A 10,419-nucleotide genomic window follows, 5' to 3' on the forward strand; every position below is an offset into this window, starting at 1 on the left:
GACACGTACTCGTTGAGTACGCTTGGCGTGTTGCTCTACCACCACCTCGTAGTGGGAGTGATCGGCAGCGGTGCAAACATGGTGCTCTACGCCCAACTCCGAAAAGTCCTACCCTACACACCCGCAGATGAGGAAAACAATGTTGGAGAGCGGTCAGCACTGCTGACAATGGAACATCGATTGCGCTCTCAGTTGCATTGGGCTGTGGTGCGAATTTCAGGCACTTGGATCTTTACATAGGGGCTGCAGAGCTGCGTCAGGGGCTGCTCAAATTACGCGTGGAAGCCGGTACTCCATGAAGAATGGTGGGCAGCGGAATACATCGCTTACGGGGGAAAGCACGGGTACAGCGCTCAAAGGAAGACTGGCAGAGACGTGCGTGGGAGAGTGATTTGCGATGTCAAGCCCATCTGCTTTGCTCATGGAATCGGCGTGTTCACCCGCAACGAACCCGACTCGCATGGTGCTACAAAGCCCCAAGCAGGCCTTCAGATAAGCTATCTCTAGCAAATTATTTTCTTCTCCGTGTTTTGGTTTCTGTTTGTTCCATGCTTATCTGCCTTGACTCGTAGGTAAACGCGCCAAACAAACCCATACACGTCTCGCTCGATGCTGCTACCCGATGCCTGAGTTTCCGCCCCCCCCCCCCCCCCCCCCCCCCCCCTTCGTCCTAAGATTTCGCATCATTGCAGACTTTCCAACGCCCTTGAATGGCATTTGTAGAAAGATCCGAGAGGTACAACATACGTCCAAAGGCAGGCACTGACAATATTGGCCGCTGTTGTTGTGGCGCGTCCGGGCAAGCGCGAGGGGAAAATGGATTCTGGAGCAAGGGCGACGGGCTTTAGCGAATGCGAGCCAAATGCCGAATCCGCATGGAGAAGACGAGAAAGGAACGTTCTGGAACACTTTGCTGCCTAGGCTCGGATGCATTTGGGATTCCCCGCCGCAGTGACGCGGGTGAAGCTGCTGGCTGGTCTTAGGAAGGGCCGCAGTCTCGGCGCAGCCAGGCACGACCCCCCCGGTCCCCCACCGCTTATCACTTCTCAGTGTTTCTCGCGAAGACGAAGAATCTGTAGCTGGCGGTTCTTGCGGTGTTTCTCGGGCTTGGATAGCTATTCACCTGTAGTGCTTTGCATGGGAGACACACCCGGCTCGGTTGGGGGTGGCAGCAAATGACGGAAGCCTGCACACCACCGCGGCAACTTGCAGCTCGAAATCACCCGGTCAGTCGATGAGATTCTTGGTGTTCCTCTCGGCCGTATTGTAGGTTAATTTCTGAGATAAATCCGGCGTTTGTGTGGCCAGCTGGTGGGCGTCACGCGGCTGCGCCAGCGACGGAGCTGAGGCGCCGCCTGAACCCCCCCCCCCTTCTGAGCCGCTGATGGGCCAAACGTTTGGAGGCAACATGGGTTCCAAAAAGCTCCTTGCATCAATTCGAAATCATTCTGTTAAGTTCCGTACTTTGCGATGATAATTCCAAGGCTCGATTGGGGGAGGGTAACGCATTCCGCTTGTCGCACAATTGAACAGCTGTGAGCGCTGGCCCCTGGTCGCCACCCGTGGAACCTGGCACCTGGCACCTGGCACCTGGCAGTGGGCACCACCCACACCCGCCGCCCATCGCCACGTTTCGTCGCTTCCCCCGTGCCACCAGACAAGACACCGCTGCCAAAATGCTCGTCGCAGCACGCCATTTCGCTGCAGCTTTAATTTTACGAATCTCCCTGCGAGCCGCTTCCTCGACTTGACGTGTCGAATGACCGTAGCTTCGTTTGATTTCTGCCCACGAGCGCGCTGCCCAGCGACCCCGGCCAGGGCACCAGAAATCGACCGCCGACGTCCTGAATCGTATTGCCAACTTTCTCGGGCGAAACCGAGCCGCGGGTCGCCAGGCCCGGCGTTAATAGGCCATGGGCGTTAGACACGCCGTGTCTTCCTCTAACGGGGGTCATGGCAATACTAGGCTACAACGCGTTCTCGCAGATCATGGAGCAAGGCTTGCACTCGACGCCCCTGGACGAGCCCCGGCGCCTCACGAAACACCATGAGCACCTGCTGGTTCACGAATTGTGCTTCACTCTCCAGTGTCCCCGTGCCAAGACATCTGCGAGACATGCCTTCGCCAGCTGCGAGCCGAACGCCCACACCTTGCGGCGGCAAACCGGGGTCTGCAAGCTTACTGCAGCGGTGACATGACACTCAACAAGCAGCCAAGCATCTCTGGACATAGACCGTGTCGGGCTGGAAGAGCAGTAGGAAATCGAGACGGGGGATCCGGCGCGAGGCATACTCGATTTCTATTGCGTTCGGGTTCCCCCTCTCTCATCCACATGTAGCGCTCAGCGCCGCCCAGCGCCGCCTGGGCTCCTTTATCTTCGCCCTCGTGAAGACGAAACCGCCATATCGATGATTCTGTATGTATCCACGTAGTAGGGTTGGGAATGTGCACTGCCACCTTCCTCTAGACTATGGTATTCCTCAACGCTGCGTAGACTGAGTACAAACGAGCCGATAACTGCGCATCGAGTTCCTGGGCCTTCCCCATTATGCCCTCGTCTACTTGGTAGATACCCGAAGGTGGTATCTATAGTATGGCCATGGCATTGGGCGGGGAGCCAATAAGGCAAGGGTGGTTCAATGGAATCGACGTGAGCATAAACGAGTATCGCTTCCTCTTGGCGCAGTACTCGGACAGCTTGCTCAAGTCCCACAATTCCCCAATGGACATGCCAAACAGGCTCAGCATATAGTGATGGAGGACTGTGGAATAAACTGTTAGCCAATGATCGCCTGGAGTAGGATATGCAAGGTTACAAACATAAGTCTTCCAGGCCGCCGTCGGTGCCGTCAGCCTTGAGAGGAGGGAATGCTTCGAGAGCCATCGAATCAGAAGCGATCGCGGCGAAACGCTTATTCCAGATCCAACGCGCTGTCTCGACACAGCCGTGTAGGCCGCTCATGCGTTGCGCTTGCATCATCTGCAGATCCTCGGGCGTCGGGGCGGCAATGACATCGGTCGCACCGGTACGCACGAGAAGCACGTCGCCATAGCGAAACTCTACGCCGAAATGTCTCGCACAGGCCTCGAGCTGCTCCACCGTCAGTCGGTCTCCTCCCCAAGCGTGGAAGGAGAGCCCCGTCTCCTCAGCGTAGCGTTTGTAGTCGAGCAAGACGCCGCGAGCGGCAAGTCCACCGTGCTCGTGCCAGTGATCGAGCGTCGGCTGGGTATTCTGAGCGGTGGTCTCGGCGGAGAGGTTTTCCTTGGTTGGCTTGTTGCCATTGTAGGCGAGGCCCGAGGGAAGATGTTGGACGTGGCAGAGGCTGTCCCATTGACTGCTACTTTGCGTGTTGAAAGACAGCTCATCGTCCCACGATGGCGCGTCGGGGGGGACGCCACCGGCCATGGACTCGGGGAGATACAGCACATTGTGCTTGGTAGGATTGCGGCCGGGAATGCCGAGCTTGGACAAGCCATTGAGAGGCCAGCTATGCGATAATTAGCTAGAGGCACCACGAGAGTATTTAGCTGCAGACAAACAAGGAAAAGAGGAAAGGTGGTTCCGTACTTCAGAGAAATGGACATTCCATCCTTGACCTCGCCGGCCGCAGATCTGACAATTTCCGGCGTCAAGAAGTTGAGTGTGCCCACGAGATCCTTCTTGCCGTCCTGGTCAAAAATACCCCAAGCACAGCCCTGCGGCATGTCCTTGACCTTGGGCAGGTCATCGAAATCCGGAACGGAGCTTGGGGCGACGGGCATGGTGGTCAGTTGTGGGCGCAGGGTGATGTTTGCGACACGGAAAGTTGCAGTCGGCGGTTTGCACAGAAATGTTTTGCACAACGTCCGAGCGCGAGAAATTGAACGAGCAACGTTAAACCGTGGCGAGCGTTGTCTTCTTGTGTTATATGTAGAATCTAGACTGCATTGAGCCCATCCCGAGAGTATGGGGCTATTCCCTGTCAACCTGGCACTGCCCGCCCATGACGGAATGCGGTGGGGACTGGGGCTTTTGCATGTGGGCTTGGACCGAACATTGTATCCCCCCTCTTGGCGTCGATGCGGAACGGCAGCTGGCGTGTCCAGGTCGTACAGAGAAACTACTACCCAGGCAGGTAGGAGCCGCAGCTGACGCCAGGCGACATCTCTCGCGAGCAGCCTCATATTGCCATGGTACCACCTTAATCTACAAATCCCTTTCAAATCCAACTCGAGGCAGAATACCTCCTGCCGGAGACCATGAAACCGAGGGCACATGGCCGCCCGGCGTCGGCTTCTTGCGTGACCCCGAGCCTGGGTCACATTGACTTGTTCCATGCAGCTTCAAGTTGCAGTCACTTCTGTGCCTGACCCACCAGACAGCCAGGCGGTGGGATGCGGGGCGGCTTCCAGCTCGTGCCGTTTCCAAACTTTCCAGGTCGTTGCTGTTGCGCCAGGCGAGGCTGCACGATGCAGCAGGCCGCCTGCCAACGGCACCTGCAGCAACCCCGCAAGGGTGATCCCTTGCCACGATCGTAGTATTACTTGAGTTGCCCATCTTGGGGCTGGTTGGAACTCGCGGCAGATTGACGTCTGGTCCAACGCGCTGCACGAGCCCACTTGGCCAACCGCGGTCCGGTCTCGAAGCGCATTGTTCGTACGAATTGTACGTCAGTAGCCAACGCAAATGGGGGACAAGATTGCCAACCCCACACAGATCTGCAGTGACAGGGATCCCACGGCGTTTTGGGCCCATGCTCCCTCACGGCGTTGGCGTCTGGGTTTTGCGCCTCACCCGTCGTCAGACGGCACTTGTCGGCAATTCCACGTCAGCGCCCGCCAAATATCATCTCGTAACATCGGTCTCGGCGGCGGCCCAGCCTAGATGACTCGTCGTTTTGGACACTCTTCGTTGGGTGTCAAAATCCCAACTCGCAGAAGAGGAACACGAAGAAGTGCGGTGGCAACACCACCCAGCGAGCTAGTCATGCCGCGGCCCTGATCGACGTTGCAACGGCCGCGAGGGCGCGGAACGCGCGGTGGCCCCAACGAGCTGCATGCTACGTGCTGCATAAAAAGGCAGTCGGTTCTGATAGGGCCCGGGCGCTCGCTGCACATCTGGCATGCCGTCGCTGGGGATCTTTCCTGGGACATGCAGGGTCTCGGGCCAAGAGTCGTGCCGTCTGTCATAACTCCGCTCCGCCGCACAACGCCGCGAGACGCACATAAGTAGAAGGTACAGATTAGTGCCGTCGGAATGGCACCCAGCAATGTTGGCCTCGTGGTGTCGCGGAGAAGTTGGTCACGTCTTAGCTTGGGTCCCGGGCATAGAGCCCAACAGATTTCTGATGTGACGGTCGGACCGTAGCGGGCATATTCTTGCCATGGTATAAAACCCTGGAACCCGGGCGCGCGTGGTGTCTTGCAGCAGCTACTGCGACCTTTGGTGTCGCTTCCGAGACCGAGTTGAGTCTGCGCACCCAAAATCACCAACCTCTTGCCTCTCCGTCGCGACCCATTGTCTGTCCTACGCGCCACCATGACAGTCGACGCGACGCCCCAGACCACCAATGGCGCTCCTGACCTCGCGCTCCTCTCGAAAAAGTACGAACAAGAAAAGCAGAAACGCCTACGCCCAGATGGCAACGCCCAGTACCTTGAGCTGAATCTCAACACGTCTTCACGCCTCAAAGCCCTGGCTCACGACCCATGGGTAGACCACGCGGCTCTTAATGCCCAGGCTCCAAGTCTTCGCGATGGAGACGACGTGCGCTTGCTTGTCCTTGGCGCAGGCTACGGTGGGCTACTGTATGCTGTACGCTTCCTGGAGATAGGCTTCGCAGCGGCAGACATTCGACTAGTCGACACGGCAGGCGGTTTTGGAGGCACCTGGTACTGGAACCGCTATCCAGGCCTGATGTGCGACGTGGAGAGCTCTATCTACATGCCTTTGCTGGAGGAGACGGGATATATGCCAAAGCATCGCTTTTCTTACGGGTCCGAGCTGAGGCAATACGCCGATGACATCGCCGAAAAATGGAATCTGGCTGATAAAGCCGTCTTCCGTACGCAAATACGCTCCGTTGAATGGAACGATGCTAAGCGGCGCTGGAGGGTGACCATGACCCAGGATCGTGGGCCAGACGAGCAGAGTATCACAATGACCGCCACGTCGCAATTTGTCGTTATGGCAAACGGGGTGCTCAACCATCCCAAGGCGCCCAAGATCCCGAGCCTCGAGACATTCGAGGGGCAAATGATGCACACTGGCCGATGGGACTACGGCATCAGTGGCGGATCACCCGAAAACTGGAACCTAGATGGACTCAAGGGCAAGAGGGTTGGTGTCGTGGGCACTGGCGCGACGGCTATCCAGTGCGTCCCCCAACTGGCCAAATGGGCAGATCAGCTCTACGTCTTCCAACGCACGCCATCCGCCGTCGATGAACGCGGGCAGAGACAGATGACAGCCGACGAATGGAAAGCAGTAACAGCCGGCGAGGGCTGGTGGCGCTCTCGTAATAAGAACTTTCACCATGTCATGGCCGGCATTCCTGTCCCAAAGAATCTCGTCGACGATGGCTGGACCAACATCGATGCCTACAAGTACTTGAGTGGAGCGCCCCACGAGCCCCCGCTGAGAATGGAAGACATACCGGCACACGTGGGCCATATCCTCGCCCTGGATGCGCCGCGGACCGAAAGGTTAAGACAGAGAGCGGAAGAAATCGTCACCAAAGACAAGAAGACTGCAGAGGCGCTTAAAGCATGGTACCCTTCATATTGCAAGCGCCCCTGCTTCCACGATGAATACCTGCCTTCGTTTAATCTCCCCCACGTCAGTCTGGTCGACACCCAGGGCAAGGGGATCGACAAAGTGACGCCCTCCGGAATTGTGGCGGGAGATGTCGAATACGAGCTGGACGTTATCGTCTGGGCCACGGGATACCGTGCCCCGAATGACAGCAGATCTGAGCCGGGCAGGCGCTCCAACGCCATCATCACGGGTAGAGATGGCAGAACGCTTGCGCAAAAGTGGCTGGAGGAAGGACCTGGCACTCTACACGGAGTCTTCACCCATGGGTTCCCCAACCTGGTGCTTACAGGGCCTTCGCAGGCCGCGGCCTCGGCCAACTGGATGTACGTGCAGGACGTTCTGTCGCGCCATGCAACCCACATTGTGTCCGAGGCGTTCCGTCGTGCAGAGGACGCTACACAAACGGTTGCTATTGAGCCGGCCAAGAAAGCCGAGGAGGCCTGGACAAGCCATATCACGTCCCGAGTGGCCTGGCTGGCGTCGCTTCAGGTGTGCGGGCCGAGCTACTTCAACAACGAGGGCCAGAAGCAGACCCACGAGGAAATGATGAAGACGCTCAGGGGAGCCCACGACTCTCGCGGCATTCCTGCCTATGAGGAGACGCTGGAGCAGTGGCGGGCCGCCGGCGGCCTCCAAGGCATTGATGTGACCTGGTGAACTGGCATCAATTCAGGATCAGGCCCCCCCCCCCCCCCCCTTCTTCCCCCTCCCGCTTCTTTGCGCCTCCTCCACCCAGATTTATTATGTAGTTTTCGAATTATAAAGATCGTTGGTCGGCGATTTCTTTTGCGCCCCCACGGCAGCACTGGGGTATGGCCGCCCCACGTTTTTTTTTTCTTGGCTTGGGGTCCATCGATCGTTGACGTGAGATGTGGAGGGTGGGACGCGAAAACGACTGGACGCCCCCCGGACGCGCGACAAGCGGGTCGGGCCTTGAAACAACGTCGGACGAGCAGGGGTCTGCACTTATTTCTGGAGACGCCATTTGGACGTCAAAGATGTGCTTTGCGTCGGGATTTTTGAGGGCTTCGACGTTGGTGTTGCTGCGAATGTTTTCAAGAAAAGGGGGGGGGGTTTCGAGGTCGCTTGTTGGTATGGCGGACAGCTGCCTGGAAATGCGTTTTGGCTGTGCGCCTGGAACGCTAGGCGAGCTGCAGCCAGCCAATCTCCCATGTGAACACTCGCCGAGAACGCGGCCACAACCTTAGAAACGCATTAAAGGATCATGGGAACAGAAATGCTTTGACCTCGTGCATCTGAAGGGATTGATTGATTATCATTTGCAGCGGTGTTGGATATTTAGCTTCTTGAAGGACTGGGTCGACTGCCCAAGCCCTGCAGACTGAACCCAGCGCGTTTGTTCGCCTACCTGCAGCCGGAGAGTGGAACAAGGCCCAACGGCCATGCAAGCCATCTGCCGCGTCTACGAAGCGTCCCAGAATGGGTGGGCACAGCCCGATGAGAATACAACGAGCGACAGGGCGAGTATCTTGCACTGGGCAGGAGGATGGGGGATCTGTGCATTATCGTGCAGGCAGAAGCCAGGAATTATTTTGTTTCTTGAATTTTGGTGCATTATCCCAGTGCCATACCCTCTCCAATCTGAAATCGTGCAGTGGATGTAGCTTTCCCAGCGTCCGCACTCGGTTAGCATCCCGTTTCTGGGACAGGACGCAACCGCTTGCCCCAACAGAAACGGTGAACGCAAATGGCACGACACAATGAAGCGGACGATGCTGGATTCCGCACAATACCAGCGCAGCGACAATTGCGAGCCACAGCCTTGCCGTGATGAATGAACAGATGCCCAATACTTTGTCCTAGATTTCGAGCCTGGCGCTTCCCGTCTCGACGAGGCTGGCGGGAAGGGAAATGTTGTTGCCCAGTTTTGGTGTTTGTCCCTGGTGCTCGTTTGGGGGGGGGGGGGGGGGGGGGGGGGGGGTGGTTTCAGCCTGGCAGCGAACGCAACCACTAACGAACGCTACACCCCGAACACAAGATTTCTCGCAAAGTGTGCACTCTCCCCAGATTTTACAATCAAAGATTTACGTGCTGTATCCGTTGTAGTTGGGCAGCAGGCTGCTTTCCCAAGAGAAGGGACAAAGCTGTCGCTCAGGGGTAAGGCCTCTCGGGCAGCCGGGCACGAAACAACCACCACAACGCCTCGCAAATGTCCCGCACACGGAAGAAAATCGTCAGGACCCGACTTTGGCCTCATAGCAGGCATGCCTACGTGCGTTGGAACACTTCAATACAGTCTCTGCTGGCTGTGGCCGGGATAGCGTGCCCTGGGGCACGCGCAGACAGACCTTTACGCGATGTGCCCAAGCAGTCCAGCACCACATCCCGTCAAACTCGGCAGTGAAGGAGGCAAGTTCGCTTGAACAGTGCAATTTGCAGAGTAATTCGCCCGAGGTGGCTACTGATCGCGGCACCTCCCTTCCAAAAGGGGGAATTGGGTGGGCCACCAGTGCAGACCAGCTGCGCGCACACAGATCAACGAACCTCGCAGAAAATCGGCGCACATGCATTTCCTATTCAAGCTAGTGCGCCAATTGCCACACGAATTAATGCCAGAGCTGGCCAGCCCACCGGCTGCCAGTTCAAGCGAGGAGCTCTAGTGATGGGCGTTGCTCGGCCGGCGGCACACCGGGGGGATCACCCGGGTGCAGGCTTCAGACGAACGCCTCGCGGGGGGGCGGTCCTGTTGTGCCTGGCCCCCCAGTGGGACCATTGTTGCCTGGGGGCGTGTGCCAGGGGCGTGTGAAAGGGGTGTGCCTCTCGCTTTCTGGCGTGCAGAACTGGGCTGCTCCCTCGTCTGGCTCTGAGGTGCGTGAGCAGGCACTGGAGATGGGGGACTGGCGATGGCACGGCCTGATGCCCTCTACAGATGTCTCAGTTCCATGTGGATGAGGCCCTGGGGATGAACCCTTGGCTGTCTTGGACTCGCGCGCGAATGTCTCAAAGCTTATTGAGCCTACCCCGGATTGCATAGAGTGAGACATGGGGTGGCTTCGTGGTGAACGTGGGATACACAGTACAGCGCATTGAGAGCGCAAATGCAGCATTCTGAGTGGACTCGGACGCCAGACTTGTGCTGGAACAATACCAGAACCTTCCAGCACTGCTACCACATACATTTCGATTTACGGGCGTTTCCCCCGGCGGAGAAATTGGCGAGTGTGCACAGCAATAGTGGCGGCCCGGGGTACCTAGGGTAGCGCCAGCCTGCTGCACCCCCCCTGAACCGACCTATCTGCCAGAGGTGCGGCATTCAGCAGGCAAGAAAACTTCAGCAGCAGGGTAGTTGGGATGTTTTGGTGATGCTCACAGTGATGGCCGTGGTGTCTGACTTTATTCTTTGCCTCCCGCGAATCTTCGACACGTCTGAAGCTTTTGCCCAGCAGTGTGGCCGATTCCACGGACCACGAATGCCAATCGAAAACGCAAACATCGGCGCCATTTCCAGCCAGGCAGTTTGGGTGTGGCACCCCCGAAAAACGCCAGGCAATGCAACGCGCAGCGGCCACCTTGAACTCCACGATTACGAGCCCTCGATCGCAATAGTGACAATAATATCATTTGGAGACACACAGGGACTGCTGGGACGAGTCTGATGGGA

The 10,419-nt window shown here is 57.6% G+C and overlaps 2 protein-coding genes across 2 annotated transcripts; one reads left to right on the forward strand and one right to left on the reverse strand.

Annotated features, from left to right (window-relative positions):
• Window positions 1-2,587: 2,587 nt before the first annotated feature.
• PLICBS_000235 (uncharacterized protein) lies at window positions 2,588-3,763 on the reverse strand (the record flags this gene model as incomplete). Its single annotated transcript, XM_018318783.2, has 3 exons — window positions 2,588-2,763; window positions 2,822-3,489; window positions 3,570-3,763. 3 exons carry the CDS (start codon window positions 3,761-3,763, stop codon window positions 2,588-2,590), a joined length of 1,038 nt encoding a protein of 345 aa, XP_018184308.2.
• A 1,756-nt stretch (window positions 3,764-5,519) lies between these two features.
• PLICBS_000236 (uncharacterized protein) lies at window positions 5,520-7,454 on the forward strand (the record flags this gene model as incomplete). The annotated part of the gene is made up of 1 exon (XM_018318782.2): window positions 5,520-7,454. One exon carries the CDS (start codon window positions 5,520-5,522, stop codon window positions 7,452-7,454), a length of 1,935 nt encoding a protein of 644 aa, XP_018184307.2.
• Between the last annotated feature and the right edge of the window lie 2,965 nt (window positions 7,455-10,419).

This window comes from Purpureocillium lilacinum, assembly GCF_023168085.1.
Source record: "Purpureocillium lilacinum CBS 284.36 DNA, scaffold_1, whole genome shotgun sequence".
NCBI classification, from domain to species: Eukaryota; Fungi; Ascomycota; class Sordariomycetes; order Hypocreales; family Ophiocordycipitaceae; genus Purpureocillium; species Purpureocillium lilacinum.